We start from the raw sequence: 19,973 nt of genomic DNA, 5'->3' as shown, positions 1-19,973 counted from the left end.
AACCAGTCATCGCACAATGCGTATGGCGTAACGAGTGGGTCATCCAATGCTCCAACTCATTACAAAATCTTGTTCTTGTTCACCTATTAACTGTGGTGCATACCTACTTCAGCCATGATTCCTAATCGTCATGGCGCATACCTACTTCAGCCATAATTCCTAATCGTCATCAGTCGCATGAACAATTGGCACAAGATTACTTGCAAGTGTTTAGCTGATACCACACTTCTCAGAAGAATGACGAAAAATAGCATAGCGAATGCCAGCCTACTACCTAAAAAACATTATCAATGCTGTTGTGCAGTGATCTTACTGAGGTCTTCTGATTTTGAGCAATTTTCGAAGCAGAGAAATTTTCATTTTGTAGCAGTTTAGAGCAGTAAACCTTTCTATTTTGAAGCAAATTAGAGCAGCAATATTTTCATTTTAGAGCACTGGACCAGCAAGAATTTTCATTTTGGAGCACTTTGGAACAGCAAAACTTTCCATCTTGGAGCAATCTGGAGCGCTTAACTTCAAATCCTGGAGCAGAAGCAAGTTTATTTTACATTCAAGGGTATGAATAATTATTTTGGGGCTCTTGTGTCTTGTGAAGAGCAAGAAATATTTCCATTAGTTTAAAATTTCATGAAGCCAGTCATCTTAGGAGCACCCCCTATTTTAACTGATGATGGAAGAATAATGGCATCATTATGTTGGCAATTCTGAAAATAACTTGTTCAGTGAATATTTTCATAGCAAATGAACAGAATACTGCTTTAATAAAATTGTACTTCATGAAATAACATTCTATAGACTAATGTGGTTATCAATATATATGATAGACAAACTCTGTGACGTACAACACTACAGACACGCACAGTCGCAATTGCATTTCCCTTAGACGACTCCAAAGATATAGAAAGGTTATTTTTCTCCACAACTGATTATGCTGCTAGGCTTAACGTGACGTCATTTAGCTAGTCTGATAAAGTCAACCTCTTCCGGCACTAATCTCTCTGTGCTGAAACTACACGACTTAATAAACTTCGTTTTCCATTTGCAGCGATGTTTTATGTGTCTAGGGCATTTTGTCTGTACTCTAAAATCCCCCTGTAGTGTTTTGGAAAGCAGTGCATAAAGGAAAGAGAATCTCACAGGGTACCTTATACATATGCCTAAGACAAATAAAAGGCGAGAGCCGTGTTGTTTTTATTGCGATAGCAATTACAAGGATATTTTCGACCAATCTTTGCCATCGCCATGAACTTTGGGTGTGATCACTGCCACTCGTGCTAATTCAGCAGGCATTAAAAATGGCTGTTATACCCTTATATCTTTTACTCTCAATGCAAACAAACTGTTGCTATTGCATTCATTGCTAAGAGCCTAAGTGAAACTAACAAATAGTATCTTTTGAACACGATGTCGCATAACTCCGATGAATGCTGCCTAAAGCAACAATGATCAACAATGATCTAACAGACAGTAATGCCAAGGAATGTACAGGGGAGGTTATTAGAACCAATGGAATGTAAATAAGAAGAAAGAAAAGTGGATGAAAAAATAACCAGCCATGAGCAGGAATCGGACCTACATTACTGTCTGTTAGATCTCATTATTATTGTGTTGAAACACGAAAAACGAGCCCTTAGGTATACACTTCTTTCACTTATTTCATTGAACGAGGGTCTCGTACTGGCAGACTTGGTGTGTTTAGGTTGTATAAGAGGGACAATTGATCAGCTGCCCGCTCATAATAAGTTCACGTGCTACGTGACGCCAAACATGCGCATAAGAGTGTTTTCACACTCGTCGTTTGGCTTATAGATGGCGCTGACTGTCATTCCTACTTCTAAATTCACATATAAACCCAAAAAAGTGGATGGGGGGAAAGCCGCTGTGGTAGCTCAGTGGTTAGAGCATCGAACGCGTTATTCGAAGGTCGTAGGTTCGATTCCTGCTCACGGCTGGTTATTTTTTCATCCACTTTTCTTTCTTCTGATTTACATTCCATTGGTTCTAATAACTTCCCCTGTACATTCCTTGGCATTACTGTCTGTTAGATCTCATTAAATAAATAAATAAATAAATAAATAAATAAATAAATATATATATATATATATATATATATATATATATATATATATATATATATATATATATGTACGGTGAATGACGGCAGCGGCGGCAAAAAACCAGCTGAAATTGTCCGTATAATTGCTATCGCAATAAAAAAAATCAAAGCTGAATGTCGTGGGGGACCACACTATGCCCCCGCAGTGAAACTATGCACGCATGCACGGCTCCGAAAACGAAGAGCGAACGACACGGACACAGACACGGATACCGCGGAAACCCACTTGGTAAAGCAGCCTCCATATGCAGTGTGGCCCCACGTATGTGACGCCAACTAAAAGCGTGGCAATGCCAACACACAAAAGTAGTTTTTCTTTTTTTTTTTATTTTGGTTTAAAGTGGGGCGGGGCAAAATTGCGCATGCGCCCACAGCAGTGAAAACGGCGGCTTGTGGAGTGCAGGCCCGCCTGCCCGCCTCGCGTTCACCCGCGCACATAGAGAAAGAATGAAGAAAGGCACTAACGAGTGCTCACTCCTGCTTGGCGCACCGTGAGCGCTGCCGCCGCTTTGTGCTTCGTTGACGGCAGGGCAGCAAGCCGACAAGATGCATACTCACACCAAAACGCCAAAATGCGGAGCAATATTCCTAAATTGTTCGTGGGGAAAATTCATTACATCAAGGTTGTCTCCCACTGTTACTTTGTTACATAGAGGTTGCAAATACATGTGCTTCTATGGAGCAACGGCGGGGAATAGAAAAACTTCGTTATATGCAGGAATTAGTTACATAAAGGTTCGTTATAAGCAGGTTTAACTGTACTACCTATTTAATGTTGAGAATGAATGGAGAAGACGAAAGCTCACAAACGAAAGTGCTACAAAGGAATGTCACTAACTTTCCTTTGAAACTCCTCAATAAGAACATTGCAGAGAAACTTGTGTAGAATGGCAACGGAAATTCCATGCACAGTACAATACTTCGTTCTATTTCTTACGTGAGCACAAGATGTCCAGAACATTGCAGTCGAATGACAAAACATCGTACGAGTGTCACACATGCCTCTTTCACTTTCGCTGACAGCTTTCATTGACACATGCCCTCTTTTTTAAAAGCACTACGAACACAAATACGTTTCTTGATTCCGTACCACACTGCAACGTAGCTGTAGCCAGTGCCACAATGGCAGCCAATTCTCATTATGCCCAGCTTGTGGACTGGGAAGCGGTGGTGGCAAGCTTTCCCAATAGAAGGAGTTCATCAGTTGATGAGATTGCACTCAAGCACTTACTCAAAAGGACCAAAGTGTGCAAAATCCCCAGCAGCACTTCTCTTATCGCCTTCCTCACTCCCTTTTCTCTTCTTTTGTAACACTCTCTCTCTCTCGAACCTTCACTTATAAGCACACACACAACTACGTATGTTAGATTTTTCAGCAACTGCATTATAACCAGTCTTCCATGTGGAGGAAGAGTCAGAAAACACTGACCTGCTCAGCGCTATAAGCATAGATCGAGCTGCATTTATATGAGCATGTATACAAACAGCTACATTTCCTCTCTTTTTAGCAGAACTTCAACACCACTTCCTGTTTTCAGTCTAGTGGAAGCGGAGTGCATCTACTATATTTGCTCCACGAACTTCATTAAGCCAAATCGTGTATTGCCCATTTTCCCACCCAAGCAGAGATTGTTGAATTTATAAATAAAGAATGTTAACACTGATAAACCATTCTTTCAGAATTATCTCTTCCCTAAGCTGCAATAAGAGATTATGAGAAGAAAGTTAAGCCTAAACTTCTATTTCAGAATTTCACTCGTCCAGTTCACTGAGAGTCTTTTAATGTTTTAAATGCACTTGAACAGAGCCAGACCTGTTCCGCAGTGGTCGGCTGATGTCCCGGGGGCTGACACGCGACAGGGACTCGCAGGCACTGCGGGGGAACTGGCCGACATGGAAGGTGCGTTGGTTTTGTCCTCGCCACCAGTGGTGCTCGGGCCTGCCATCCAGAACCTCAACCAGGTCACCAGGTTCCAGTTCCAGCCGCCCATTCTCCTGTCAAGAAGGATAGTACAGGCATTCTTCTAATTCTTTGGAAGGACACCTTATCTCGTGTTTCAAGCACATATATTTACAGAAGACACTAGTACAATGTGGCTCTTCGTCACATAGCTCACACGTCTGGGCCACAGTTTATTTATTTATTTATTACCCTCAGGGCTTACAAGAAACATTACAGAGGGGAGGGGCTACAACGATAGTGGATTATAAGGCACGTAAAAAACGGGGAACTCAAAGAAATAAATCAAAAGCAAAAAGGCATGAGCCAAGACATGCATGTTATGATACGATAACAAGTATAAGGTGAATCTGATCAAAAACTGAAAAACACACTGCTAACAACAATACCAAGTATAAGGTGAAAACAACTGAAAAACACACTGCTAAGAAGCAATACGAATAAACAATACGAATATAATGTGAACATAGGCAAGAACTCAAAAGTAGATCGCAGTGGAAAAATTCAGAGTTGACTTTAGCACACACACCTTCATATCACCAGCATAAAGGAAAAAAGATAAGCAGGTAAGGCGTAGGGGTGTACGTTCTAGGTAAGATTGGTAAGTGCACCGCGAAAAAGATGAGTGTCTGCGATAGTCACCAATGAGGCAGGCAGGTGATTCCAATCAGCGCACATCTTTGGAAGAAATGAGTTACTGTATGTTGTGGTACGCTGAAATGGAATGCGAACTTTGTGATGGTGGTCAGCACAAGCAGAAGTATAGGAAGGGGATGCCATGAAACGGGATCGAAGCAGATGATTGGGATAATATATTTTATGAAAGAGGCATAGTCGAGAAAGCTTTCTGCGAGAAGCAAGAGAGGGAATGTTAAGTGTGGCCTTCATGTTAGTAACGCTTGCTGTGCGGCGGTAGTCGGAAATAATAAAGCGAACTGAGCGGTTTTGAACACTTTCTAAACTATTTATTAGGGTTACGAAACCGGGGTCCCAAACAGAAGATGCGTATTCTAGGTTAGATCGAACGTAAGTGAAATACAATTGTTTTCTGAGTGAAGACAGAGCAAGGTGGGTTTCATTTTAGATATCCAAGCATACGGTTCGGTTTTGAAACTATGTACTCGATATGCTGTTTCTAGGAAAGATTATTAGAAATATGTATACCAAGGTATTTCTATGAAACTACAGAGTCAAAGGGAGCATTGTTAAGGAAATAGTTTGGACAGGACGATTGGTTGCGCGAAATTCTCATTGATTTACATTTGGAAATGTTCAGATTCATATGCCAGAGCGCACACCAAGAAGTGATATTATCAAGATCAGTCTGTAGTGCAGCAATATCTGAGTTAGTAGTATGCTTGCGGTACACAACACAATCATCTGCGAAAAGACAGATAGAACTGGATATATTACTAGGAAGGTCATTGATGTAGATTAGGAAGAGCAATGGTGCTAATACAGAAACATGAGGCACACCAGAACTGACGTGAGTTGAAGGTGAGTTTGTTTCATTAGCGAGCACATACCGAGTTCGGTTAGTTAGGAACGCAATAATTCACCTCAAGACTTCAGTATCGATGTTTAGCCGACTAAGCTTTAGTATTAAAATTTGATGGTTAACCGTGTCGAAAGCTTTAGCAAGGTCTAAAAACACACAGTCGGTTTCGAATCCGGAGTCGAGAAATGAGTGCAAATCGATAGTGAAGGTCAGAAGCTGCGTTTCACACGAATAATGTTTTTGAAATTCATGCTGAGATGGATGGAAAAAATTATTCGATTCAAGAAAGTTAACCAGGTGCGTACTAATGATATGTTCAAGAATTTTGCATGGCACAGATGTGAGTGAGATTGGCCGGCAGTTACATGGGTTTTGCGTGTCTCCTGATTTGTGAAGCGGAACTACTTTGCCTGTTTTCCAATCAGTAGATAAGCACCCATCGTTAAAAGATTTGTTGAAGATGCACTGCAGTATTATTGAACTGTATTCTAAAGTACTTTCAAGAAATTTTAAAGTGATTCCATCAGTGCCACAGGAAGATGACCGCTTAAGTCTCTTAATATTACTTCTAATTCTAGCATAGTCAATAACAACAAAAGCCATGGGAAGAAAATTGGGTTGGGGAGGGAAAGGCTCACCAGAAATTAACGAATTGTTGAATGAGCGGGTAAAAGTTTCGTTAAGTTGTGTTGCACAGTGGTGATTAGGAGCTTGCTCACCGGAGCTGTTAACAAGGGTTATAATGGTATTGTTTTTACTCTTTACAACATTCCAAAAGAGCTTACGATTGGTCTGAAGGATTGACGGAAGGGTCTGATCAAAAAAGACAAATTTGGCATTCTTGAGGGCGTTAGAATAAACTTTAGCTTCGTGCTTGTACGCTGCCCATCGAGTGGCATTTGGGCATTTTTTCGCTGTGCGAAAAAACCGCTGTTTTTATTAGATAAGCGCTTAAGAAACTTGTCATACCAAGGAGAGTTAGAGGATTGCAGTACTCTTTTTAGTGGAATGTATTTTTTTATCAGATACATGACTTGTTTTGAAAGAGGTTCAAATTTTTTTAATCGGTAGCTCATTGCAGGTTAGCAAGAAAGTGTCTAGAAAAGATGAAAGGTCACCGTTTGTAGCACCAAACTTACCCTTGTTGTAATCACTGATATACTTAGTGCAATTGCTAGCACGGGTAGAAGGAACAGATATGGTGAAATGCAATGCATCATGATCACTGAGGCCAGGAATGTGTGTTACTGGTGATGCAATATGAGGTGATGACGTGAGGATTAGATCAAGCAAAGAAGACGACGCTGTTACATGTATGGGATGCTGAACAATCTGACACAGCGTGAAATCTGAGCAAACATTAAGAAAAGAAGCAGCGTCAGTTGACCCGGGCTTAGAAACAGAATTAAAGTTGGCCAAGGTGAAAGAAGGAAAATTGAAATCGCCGAGGAAAAAGATTGGTGCACAGGGGAATTATACTGAAATTTGATTGAGACAGTCATGAATGTTTTCGCAGGACCCAGGCGGGCGATAACTTGCCCTGGAAATTAGCTTTCTGAAGGAAATTTTTATACAGCACCATATAATTTCTAAATTGCAAGTAAGCGACAGCGAAAAACACTCAAATGTATTGTTAACCACAATTAGTAAACCTCCACCAATTCTTTGTTGACGGTCGTTGCGAAAGACAATGAATTTTTTGTTGCAATGAAACAATTCAGAGGTAGTTATTTTCTCGGAGAGCCAGGTCTCAGTAAGTACAATAATGTCAGCATCGCAATCATTAATGAGAGAATTTCGGCTGTCTCTTCTTGAATAAAGACTACGTATGTTAGTGAAAAGTATGGGCACTTCTAACGTTACGCCACCACCGCTCGAGCATTCCTACTTCATCGCCAAGAAAACACGGCCAGAGCGAGTTGTGTATGACCAGAGTGGTTGCGTCTACATAAACAGCTACTGACGATGTGTCTTTCCCTCACTAACGACTTATGATATTTATAGTGGCCAGCCAAAAAGAACAAGCAGCCCCTTTGTCCACAGACAAATCTTTATATACAGCCTTGGAATTGGAAGGTACTGATTACTCCTAATAATCGCATCGTACCTACAATTTTACAATAGTGGGCTCAATGGCCGTGCCGTTAGAGTATTCGCTAACCCGTTGCTATTCAGCATGCAGCTTTCTGATGATAGTCTTCAGATGATGACCTACCGGATTGCAGCCACTCCCTGAGCTAATGAAGCAGCATTGAGGTAGGTTTGCCAAGGTGCTGTCATTGTGGCAAGACTTGCTTTGTCGTCTTGCTCTTATAGTTAGGTATATCCAGATCAATGATCAAAGATATCGGTCCGGTCTCCTTGTTCGCGACGTGGACTTGGATCACGGTGTTGTGTAGACATCCACAACATAGATGAAGCAGCACCTCTGGTAGATGTCACGAGGTCGCGGTGTGCACAAAGGCAGCAGTCAGCTTGTTCAATACTAAACTATTTGCACTGAAACCTTGATCTAACAAACCCGGATATAATAAAGTATCAGTTGTAACGAAGTAAATGCAAAGTAGTCTAGCAATAGATATAATCTTAGGAATATACCTTTATAACAAATTATTTGATATAACGAACTTATTTGCGTGTAAGATACATTCAAGTACACTACTTCATATTCGCTGCTGATAGAAAAGCTCCGTTTACAAATGTTTCGCGGCGTTTTCCACTTTAAAATTTTGCTATTACACTGACCGACCGGTAAGCTTCTCATTCCACAAGAAAAAGATGTGACCATAAAAATGGTTGTTGGTCCTTTTAAAGGGGCCCTGCAACACTTTTTGAGCATGGTCAGAAAACGCTTCCGATCGGTAGTAGAGGCTCGCGACAACACACGAGCCAAATTTTATAATGCAGCATGCGGCCTGGAATTCAGAATAAATTATCAGTCAGCTAAAAATTGCTTTCTCTTCTCTCGACAAATTACAGAGTAAGCCCAAATACAACTCGTAGTTCAAATCAGCCATTGGCTGATTTGAACATGGCGCGCTCGGTCGTTACAGTGATCGTCGCAAGAAGCCACTACTTGTCCGCGCGTGCGCGTGCGATCACCCGGGAGAACCCACATATTCAAAAAAAAAAAAAAAGTGTTCAAGGTCAGCAGTTTTTCTGCCATATGGTAGCATATCACCTTTCTGCTTCGCCGCACGCAACCAACGCAATGGTATGGCTTAGCTCAAACCATGTGATGTAAACAATCAGCCGCAAAGTGAACATGGCGGCAACTGCGCTGGCTCGCATCAGTGCAATCGCAAACTACCCGCGCAGCACGACGAAGTTCATGGCCTCAACAGAGACGCTTTCATTAAATGACTGGTTTCAATTACGATCGCCGATAACACCGGAAAGTAGAAGAAGGTGTAGCAGCAGCGAGTCGGCATGTTCCAATGTGTCTTTCTTGCATAGCTGGCTGAATCTAACGCTGCCGGTGTGTCGACTCGTCGTTTCTGGTGGCTTATCTCCCCCCCACAAAAAAAAAACCTTTTAAAAGGTGCAAACTGTTCCTTTTCAGTGTTTTGCATGCATAACTAGAACTCGGTACAAATTTTAATGCTGATATGCAGGAAAGGTGAAATTGGAATGGATTCTCAAAGTGGTGAAGGGGGCTGTGGCATGTACGAGAGGCAGAACAAATGTGGAAGTTTTCGACACACATGGACATAGTTTTAAGGTCACTTTCTTTGGCATTTTAGCTTCACTTCTTAAGTGCGAGTGCCCTAGGACCGAATTTTTTTCCTGTCGACTTAACGGCATGGTTTTCCAGCCGCTTAGGCGGTGAAGCGAGTGAATTTCCGGCGAGCTCGCCCGCAGTCACTCCCTTTGACGCCAAGTGTGAAGGCGCCTTAGGCTTCAACAGCATGAGTGAGGTTTTATTTCTTTCAGACAGCTTTCTTGAGACAGCGAAAGCAGAGAAGTTCAAAAGAATATGATGGACTTTTTCAGCAAGAAGTTGTTGACCCTATTAAAGTTCCTGTTCATCTTCATGATCAGCTTTAACTTGCTTTGGTTCATATGAATTCGGGATTATACTGCTACGAAGCATTATCAGAGATGAAGAGGAACACAGCAAAGAGGAAGACGACACTCCCTGATATCTGCGTGAACTTGGCTTTGCCTTGTATGGCTGGCTTTAGGTGTCTGTACATACCTTGTAAATGTGTTCTGCAATTCCTTTTCTGCCCATAACATTTTGTTAGTGAGTGCGGCTTCATCATTCACGACGATTCTCCATAGAGGACGCTTCATGGCTGCCTCTGCTATGTCTGCTCAAGATGAAAATCGGAATGGATCGGACACTTCAACAACCGTGCCTCGACCAGCCGCACCGTAACACACCGCTACTAACCGCACTGTCGTCCTGACACAACCACACGACCCAGGCACCTTTTCAAGCACTAACAGCATTGATGTCAAGGATTGGCTTCAGCTCTAAAAATGGATGAGCCAACACCCCTTATATTCCTAAGTCCTTTGCGATGGTTGCATGACGTCACACAGTGGGCCCGTGCGGACGCTGTGTTCCGATATTCCGGAGCGTCGCGCTCGCTTTTACTGGTGTTGTAATAGTCTGTGATGGGTACGAAATACTATGTGATGTATTTGAGAAGCTTTCTCGGGCCCGAATGAAGCATTCTGAAGGTAGTTTCACTTTTGTAAGAAGAAACCATAAAAGAAGAAACCATACGACACAAGATAAGCTTTATTCAATTAAAACAACACTTTTTCTTCAATGTTGCTGATTTCCGTGCTGCGGCATTCTCCTGCACGTTGTCTTGGATGCTGTCATTTTTCAGCCTGCAGAAGTTGTTCAAGATAACATTGGTTGCTGTGCGAACTACCAAGCGCAAGATAGTTTCTGCAGTGTGGCCATTTTCGGATGTATAAATGTCGGTCTGTGGTTCACCATTCCAGCAAAGAGAATGCAAGCGAAGTGACGATACCGCGTTGGTCGCTGAATGAAAGTTTTTGGCGTATTCTCCCAATGACAATTTCTGCACAACTAGCTTCGTTACCAGAACCATGTCACAGTGCTAACCCAAGCACAGCACTTGGAACAGCGCTACCACAAGGAAGTGATAGGAGTTGTACTCTGTTCAAAACAACAGAAAGTAAGCGATCTGGGAGAACAGTCAATGAGCATATAATGTAAGGAGAAGGATTGTTTTCGATCACTAGAAACCTTACACACTAGCTACTGATAGGTACTGTCGAGAAATTATTATTGCAGATCCCTTACAGCTTCGATTTAAAGTCCGTATTTGAAAATACCTTGTTTTTTTTTGCTCAAGTTCTCTAGACTCCAGCGACCTGGTCATAGCTTCTTTCAAAGCAGCGCTCTCCCTTCTTGCAATCTTCCTCGCTTGCGATTCACAACTTGTTTACTTTGAGGACAACTATTTTGGACAGTTTGGAAAGGCATAAGGTACAACATTGTGCTTCAGCCTGAGTTTCTTCCATTTTACTTTCAATATATTTCCTGTTCGTTCATCTTGATGTGACAGGGTCGTTATAAAATCCTCTGCTTTGAAGTGCAGCTCACAAATCTGCGAGTGCAAAAAAAAAAGGTGGCTGCTATAAACTCGCTACACATAAAACACACTACGCATAGATATAACCTGGGAATAATTCCTTCATAATAATTTAACCGTGGTATAAGCACGAAGTCATTCTTAAAGAAAAAAAATGGCAGAGTGATACGCGTCGCATTGCAATCAGATTTCTTTTTATGCGACACTTTGAATTTCACTATCCACGGACCGAGCAAGTACTACACTTACGATTCTCCTTTTAAAAAAAATAAAGCAAGAAAAGAAAAAATGAAACCACCTTTGAAGGAGGGTTTAAGCACCTGCAATTAAATAAACTTTTTTTTACTACTTTCGCTTTTCTTTTTACATCGCACCATAAGAATGCCATTTTTATTGGCACAAAAGCTTGTTACATAACACGCTTGGCATCCGAGGATGGTTGCACACATCAACATTCAGAAAACAAAATACAGATACCAAACCAGGTGTAGTTTATGGCAGTATGAGCAAAATAGAAGGTGTTTTAACCATAATGTGAGAAGGGTATCCTTTTTAGCACTGCTCATTTACGAATGCACCCCACTGATCAGTGAATAGTCACGAGAAATGCATTCCTTCTTCATAGCTATATTAAAGTATTGTCATTCTGTACGAAAAGAGTAATTCGATAATTACAGTTGTTGCAGCTAAGAACGATGATTCACACGCACAATAAAGCAATGTGAGAATTATTTACCTTCGAATGGGCTGTTGGCATGAAATTATTCCTTGAGATGGCTCGCAACCACGCTTGTTTCTGCACGTTATCCGTTGGGAATGAATACAGGTGCACTTTTGGCCCATTGTCATAGTTTCCTCGGCACCCAGGAACACAACACCGGCCCATGTTGCCTATGAACTTTCAGTCGTTGCAATCCTAGCAGTTCGCGCCAAACATCACATCGGGCACTAACACAGGTATGCGGAGAAAAAAAAACTCTCACACAGACATGAAAAACACCGAACTAAGCATGAACACAGGCGACGAGGAACACAAATTGCCCAGCAGCTTGGCGCACACGCACAAATTTGTCCAGGCAAGCGCGCCAAGGACAGACGTGGAGCTGGTGAAGCCGTACACTTTTCCAGTTCTTCCGTTGGCCCCTCTCCATGACATAGCATGCGGTGAAAGGAAGATGTGAAGAGGCCTGAAGAATTTTTAGGTGTTGGGTGAGCGCAGTGTGCAACTGAGACCCGATGCTCATGCTGGTCAATATTCTCTTTTACCTTGAGGGAACGGCCAAAATCTCGTTTTGCAACCACGAGCAAGAGATCACGAGCTGGAACATTTGCAAGCACAAACTCATTGATCTATTCGGCAAGCCCATTGGGTGATGTCGAGCTGCACAGCAAGCACTGGCGCGCCAACTCCAGACTTGCACTGAGTCATATTTGGCATATATTCAAGATGCGCTCGTTCTCTGCCGTAAGGTTGACGGCAAGTTTGCCAGAACCTGAAAAAGTCGCCCACATTTTCAAAGGAATCCCAGATGACACCTTCACTCTCCTGGTATTCAGGAACTCGTCAACAGTGGAAGACATCATTAGCGAATGTCGGGGCTATGAAGAAGTGAAAAGTTGTCACATTGCTCCTCATTTCTCGTGCCTTCCTAACACGCCTGCGACATCTGCCTTCTCCTGCTGCAACCAAGAACACAGTCGATCCCGGATATGTCATACTCAGATATATCGAATCATTGGCTATATCGAACAGTTGAGAAAGCTCCTTGAATTTTCCATGCAACAGTATGAGACCGGTGCACGTGTATATCAAACTCTTGCACAACGAGACATCTGCTGTATCGAACGCTGCGCCACACCAAGGCCCAGAAGGTGCATTTTTCCTAGCAAATATTGATAAATTTTCAGCCGCATTATAACAAGTTCCAATCCCTTTGCATGCGCATGTGACGAAAAAGCAGTATTATTCCATCACACTGATCTGGTTCTTTGCGCGGCGCTTGCAAGTGCACCAGTATGTTTGATGCACAAGCTGCAGGTCTTAACATGCGAGCATAGTGTTTTTTCAAGATCGATCGCCGGGGACACCCAAATGAGAATGCAAAGTGACTCGGCTATTTCATTGCAATGTTCGCATTCTCTTCCTTGTTTGTTAGCGCACAATGGTATGCGAGCTGGAAAAGCATGGCCTTCGAGATGTGCAACCTCGCGACCTATTTTTGGTGTTTTCCATTTTAAAACACCTGTCTTGAAGCACGCTTTTTCTAGCTTTTTGCATCAAGGCAGCTGAAATCTGTGGCTGCCAACTACAGAGGCACAAGTGACATCGGTATCGCCAACAATTCGGCTGTCAGAACTGAATGTTTTCTTTCGCACCTTCTGGACTTGTACTTCTTGCCTCGTTTCTCATAAATCCTCATTCGGTAGTTGAACTGAACGTTTGACCCGCACATAGCGATAAAGATTATGATTGGTGCTTGGAGTGATGTCATATAAAGCACCGTTGTACTTTCGTTGTAAGCCAGCTGATGACTTCGAGTGCGTCATCACCGCTAACAATGGCGTGCGATGCCACGGTGAATTCTGCAACTTTACAGCATTTCTGGGCACCATGTCCAACAGTGCGCGACCTCATCGGTGCAGATTACAATGTAGCTGTTTCTGAATGCATCAGTGCCGAGATCACCGCTGTCGTTGCCGGTGCCACACCCTTGTGGTTATGAATATGCCAACGTCTTTGCTGCCGCTGCTAACAACCCTTTTCCCACGCTACCAAGCTTGCATCAACGTTCTGCATCAATCTACTCTGCCATGGCTGAAAGAGCTGAATTCGCTTATTTGAAAAGCTTTATTTGGTATTGATACCATACTTAGACTGAAGTGTGGAAAAGAAGGAATAAGTGCAATTGGACTCTCGCTGGGCCAAGCCTTCCGCGACCATTTATCATCTTGCCCTGTAAAATAAACATTTCTCACCGTAACAGCATTGGTGGAAGTGCGGGGCACCGCATTGGAGCCATCAGGAAGGATGACGAAAAAACATCTCACGGATCTTCGTTGAAGCTGCAGGCTTGCAGGCCTTCCTCCACTCACTGCCAACAATCACGAGATCCGACGAGAACGTCTCGTGGCTTTTGCCAAACACTCCATGACATTACACGGAGCCTCGCACCTTCTCTGGGAAAGCTGGGGAAGATGTCGAGGAATGGTTAAAGCAGTACCAGCGGGTGAGTCTCGATAACAACTGGAACACCAGCAGCCAGCGGGACCACATACCACTTTTTTTGAGGAAACTGCATTGATGTGGTTTGAGAATCACTAGGATAACTTGACCACATAGGCTAACTTTACTGATGAGATAAAGAAGAGCTTTGGTGACCCGTCTGCAAAAAAGAAGCGTGCTTAGCAGACGCCAAGTCAACGCCCTCAAGTCCCAAGAGAAACGTGCACGATGTACACAGAGGAAGTACTGAAGTTGTGAAAAGTGTGGACCCACTCATGACAGATGAGGATAAGGTCTCCTAAAAAAAATCGTTTAGGATATTTACCTCATAGGCAAGGATGACATACGGTCGGCAAATGACATCATCCAACATTGCCGGATATCCGAGGCAACTAAAGCTCGGCGCATCTCGGCAAAGTTTGGTCGGCTTTCTAATGTCACCACCATCGCGAGCATTGACGTAGGCCCTCCGTGCAGCGATCTGGCGTCAAGTATACAACACGTAGTGCGTGAAGAACTCGATCTGTGGGACACTGCCGCTACATCAACAGCACATGTCCATGGCACTTTCCTGCAGGCCTGTAGCCATCAATGATCCGAGCTTCAACAACTCAAGGGCGCCAAAACAGCATCGTCCTCATACCAACAATTATGAGCCGCAAGACGACTGCACCCAGAGGTCAGCTACTTACATGACAGCGTGGCAAGATCCCGCTATAGTGGCTAGAAAGGTTTTCCTAGTGTCGTGAAGGAGGCAGCAAAGCTGAAAGAGTTTACAATACAACCTCCAGATGGCGCAACCGCTCGCTGGCACTTGGCATTTACGCGTCCGAATCCGGGCTCTCAGGCATTTCTCGTTTAAAACAAGCTTTGTAGTAACGATACAAAGTCGCTAGGCTCGTCACCCAGAACACTGATAAACTGTAAGCAAAAAAAAAAAAAAAAACTGATCTTCAGCGTATGCTGCCAAGTTATCTTCAACTGAACTGCACATACAAGCAGGATATGTAGCGCGCATGGAGCGAAGATGTAGAAGATTTGGGGCTTCAGTCCCAGATATATAACATTTATTTCTGCACAGTTATGGTTGAGTATAAATACATCAATATTCATATATATTCAATTTCCGTGTGGTTACATGGGAGTGGTGCAATCTAGCGGGGTGCAGTTGCAACAAAAACGTCTGCAATCTCGAAGCCAATGGCGAGAAATTGATCAATGGCCGTTGCTGCTGTTGTGGCTCCCGCTAATTACAACAATCAGATAGAAAGATGCAAGGACAAGTGTTTTGATGCAGAATGTGAGTGAACAGTGAAAAGAAAAGAAAGACAGGTATACCTCAAAGAAATAAACACTAAGTAATAAATAATTAATTAAAACAAGCATCAGCAGACAATAGATTGATATTCATGCACTCATGAGGACTAAATATTGAACATATTAAGAAGCTGCGACAAATGAAATAGATGTACTGTGAGCATTATTCATACACGTCATCTTATCATATGTACATACTCATCATCATCAGTCTGACCTGTGTTGTGGGGCAGAGGCTCGGCAAGTAAAAGAAGTGTCTTGAAGTGATGGTAGTCTTAAGACGTTTGACTAAATCAAGGATGATGGAAGTTGTCATCACTAAATTTCGTTGCGGCGTTACCTCCCTCAATTTTTACTTGCATAGATCAGGCATATTGAATTCCCCTATGTGCATTTACTGTAATCAAGAGGAAACGATCAGTCATTTTTTATTACATTGTCGCCGTTTCGATTTATTCAGGCAAAGCATACTAGCACCACCTCTTCAAAGACTGGGCTTGCAACTATCACAGCCTGATCTTCTTTCATTTGGAGCCTCTACACTGGGTTTCAGCCACAGGGATGTTTTATTCGCCGTTCAAGAATACATCACTGCGACTAAGCGATTTTCTTGCTAAATTGCTGTCTCAAAATTTTTCTTATTTTTTTTTTTCTGCAAACTTGATATCGGTATTTCAAATCAAAATTAAGTTACAAAAAAAATTGTAGGAATGACACAATGCTGAAAGTTTAGGGCAAATTCACCTTAAAATCGGCCAATCCCCTTCTTTGGGTACGAGCCATTTCTACAGGGAAACAACAAAAACAACAACAAGACTTTGTTTACGTTTTCACACATTACGGTTATCGACACGCCGGCTTCAAATCGCTACACCGAGTTCGCCACATGCCAGCGTGATGATCCATACTGCAATCGCATTCTTCAACGCCTAAATGGCATATCACCTACTCCTAATGCTAGCTTGCGCCGACAACTACGGCAATTTAAGCTCGATAACAATGTGCTCCATCGTTACATTTACACTACTGATGGACACCGCTGGGTTCCAGTACTTTCGCGTTCTCTACGTCATCAAGTCCTTGAAGCCTTTCACGACGACCCATATGCAGGCCACTTGGGATTTCACAAAACACAAAGCCGCATCAGAAACCGTTTCTTCTGGCCGGGCATCTCTACCTTTGTGGCCAAGTATGTTGCATCTTGCCATCTGTGTGAACGACGGAAGCGACCAACTTCGTCTCCTGCTGGCCTTCTGCAACCTATCCCGTGTCCCGAGACTCCTTTTGCCATCGTTGACATAGACCTACTCGGACCTCTCCCCATCACGCCAGCAGGTAATCTTTGGATTGTGACTGCTGTCAACCACCTGACACGGTACGCAGAGACTGCTGCACTACGCACAAGTTCTGCTTCAGATGTCGCAGGCTTCTTTCTCAACGCCATTGTATTGCGTCACGGGGCACCTCGCCGCCTCCTGAGTATTCGCGGCAAGACGTTCTTGTCCACCATAATCGAAACCCTGCTCACAACCTGTGGCACAGTACATAAGACGACGTCAGCCTACCATCCCCAAACTAATGGGCTGACAGAGAGATTTCATCGGACACTAACAGACATGCTGTCGATGTACAGCGCACCACGATACGATTTTGACTTTTGTGACGTTTGCCCATAACACCGCTGTTCAAAGAACTACTGGCTACTCGCCTTTCTACCTCGTGTACGGCCGTTCACCGATATTCACTATCGACGTCTTTTTCCTAAATGTGCCAACTGACGCCTCGGCAACGATATCAGAGCAGTTCATCACAAGACTCGAAGAATGTCGGCAACGGGCTCGCCTTAATACAGAAGCCAATCAGCAAGATCGCAAGCAACGCTACGACAGCTCTCATCGTGACGTATCCTTCAGTCCGGGGGATGAAGTGTTGCTTTGGACGCCAATTCGTACTCCCGGATTGTGTGACAAGTGTCAGTCACGCTTCATTGGACCATATACAATCAATGAACAAACAACCCCAGTGAACTATCATGTCACTCCCACCGACCTTTCTTCGGATCGTCGCGGTCGTGGTTCAGAGATTGTCCACGTGTCGCGTCTGAAGCTATTTGTTCGACGTTCCGTTTCCGTCTAAGATGCGTCCAGGCTGGCCGCTTACGTGTGGGGGGAAAATAAGTGCGAGCGCATTATTCATACGCGTCATCTTATCATATGTACATACTCATCATCATCAGTTTGACCTGTGTTGTGGGGCAGAGGCTCGGCAAGTAAAAGAAGTGTCTTGCAGCCAAAACGCTGCCTTACAGTACTTACACTAACATATTAAAAAAGGAAAAACAATAAGTAAAAGCCAAGCAATAGCTGGATGCAAACTTCGATTTTTCAGTGCCCCATTTGCAACAAGACTCTGCAAAACAAAATCGAAATTCCAACTGGACCCCCCCCCCCCCCCCCCCCCCGCCCCAGTGCGGCGGCTGTCCCACTCCCTTTCCATGTACGACCTAAGCTTCACATACTGGTCTTCAAAAAACTTTGTCGCTGCTCTTTTCTGCGTACTCAGAAGAGCAGAATAAAGCGGGTGCATTTCTTAAATTAACAATACGTACAGACCACTCAGTTGAAAAAAAAAAGTGCAGTTTATTAATTGCCTGTGTATTTTTTTTCCCTTGTTGCTTTATCCGTCTGGCAGTTACAATGACCATTCCAGCCTTTACCAGCTGAAACATCCACCTTGGAGGAGGGCAGAAGTTCATCACAGCAGCTTAATGTAATGTACGGACAAACATAGCGCCCACCCCCCCTTCTACCTGCACAGACCTAAGCAAACGACACGCTGATGTTCAAAGAACTTTGTCGCACCTGATTTCTACGCATGTAGAGAGCACAATAAAGCGGGTATGTTTAACACATTAACAAAAATTGGTACAGACAGCTCTAAAAAAAAAGAATGTGCATACTTTGTTGCATATTTTTTTTGTTGGTGCTTTACTGGTCTGGCAGTTATTTATTTATTGATTCAGATACCTACAGCGCCTAAGGGGCATTATTGTAGGGGAGAAGAAAAAAAAAGAATACATTACAAGTGGTATACAACATCAAGAGTTAACAAGACCAGCAATTTGTTTAAGATTACAGATGAGGTGACACATGTATATTCCGAACAAGTCACTCGAAAAATATATCCCGTCAAACCTAGAACGGTACATTACTTGTTGACCATTCCAGCTTTCGTCAACTGAAACACCCACCTTGATTGGGGAGGGGGGGGGGGGAGAAAGCACTCGTAAAATTTCATTGTGACGCAGATACCATCCTAAGACAACTAAAATTATGTGCGCGCGGCAAAAATACGTCGAAATTCTAGTTTGTGCTTCTGTAGAAAGCTATATAAATAGTAAAAGTTATATTTAGTTTCTTCTATCCCTGCCACGAAGGTAATTAGCGACAATATCTGCGGTTAAAATAAGTGTTTCGGGAAGCAGTTTTGCAGCAGAGATGCAGTGTCACTGCTGCCAGCTGCGCCCCGTCGTCAACCTCACTTGTCACTCGTAAGTGCGCCAGCAACAAACAGCGCCGCATTGTGGTGCATAGAATCCGGTTTCTCTGCCACCGTTTGTGAAGGCACCCATTCATGACACTAGGAAAGCCTTCCTAGCCACTACAATACCGCTGTGTACTTTCGGCCGCATGTTGCATGTGAACTGCCTGTGTGCTTCCACTACAGCATCTGTGAACGATTAGCTCGCTTTTGCTCAGAGCGCCGTCGTGCACCTTTACCACTGCATGAAAGACTACCAGCAACCCAACGGCACACAAGTACATGAGGCAATTATCGCCGGCCCCCGAACAGCTACTACAGCCATGACTTCCCTTCGAACTACTACAGCGATTCACCTGCTTCTGTGTGGGGTGTGATGCCACTGACTTCCTACCATCGCCTATCACCATCGCAAGGTTGTTGACATCGCAGCTCGCCTTCTCTACCAGGAAACTAGGTGTCCCAGCCGACGAAAGTGAGGTCACTGGACATTTTTTGCTGCACAAAAACATGCCTCTGCCAGTTTCTATGTTGCATAATAAGGTCAGAGTTCTCATTGATGGTGGTCCCACGTCAGTTTTAGTCGACACGGGAGCAGCTGTTTCTGTTATCGGTATTGATTTTACGACTTGACTTGGCCAGAAAGTGATGTTCTCTTGCGAAAACAGCACACTGTTTCATGCAGCGAGTGGAGAGCCGTTGTGCCCGGTGGAAGTGTGTACTGTGTTACTTTCGGGGCA

General features: G+C 43.4%; 1 protein-coding gene across 4 annotated transcripts in view; it reads right to left on the bottom strand.

Annotated features, from left to right (window-relative positions):
• The window catches only part of Ack (activated Cdc42 kinase), a 302,026-nt gene that overhangs the window by 241,313 nt on the left and 40,740 nt on the right, over nt 1–19,973 (bottom strand). For all 4 annotated transcript variants that reach the window (XM_075896334.1, XM_075896335.1, XM_075896336.1 and 1 more), the window contains exon 3: nt 3,930–4,111. In XM_075896334.1, coding sequence (XP_075752449.1) covers nt 3,930–4,111 — 182 coding nt within the window. The remainder of the gene's footprint in view (nt 1–3,929; nt 4,112–19,973) is intronic.

The sequence above is a fragment of the Rhipicephalus microplus genome, chromosome 5 (assembly GCF_043290135.1).
Source record: "Rhipicephalus microplus isolate Deutch F79 chromosome 5, USDA_Rmic, whole genome shotgun sequence".
Classification (NCBI taxonomy): Eukaryota; Metazoa; Arthropoda; class Arachnida; order Ixodida; family Ixodidae; genus Rhipicephalus; species Rhipicephalus microplus.
The sequence above is the reverse complement of the archived record's forward strand: the minus strand, read 5'-3'. Positions and strand labels throughout refer to the sequence as shown.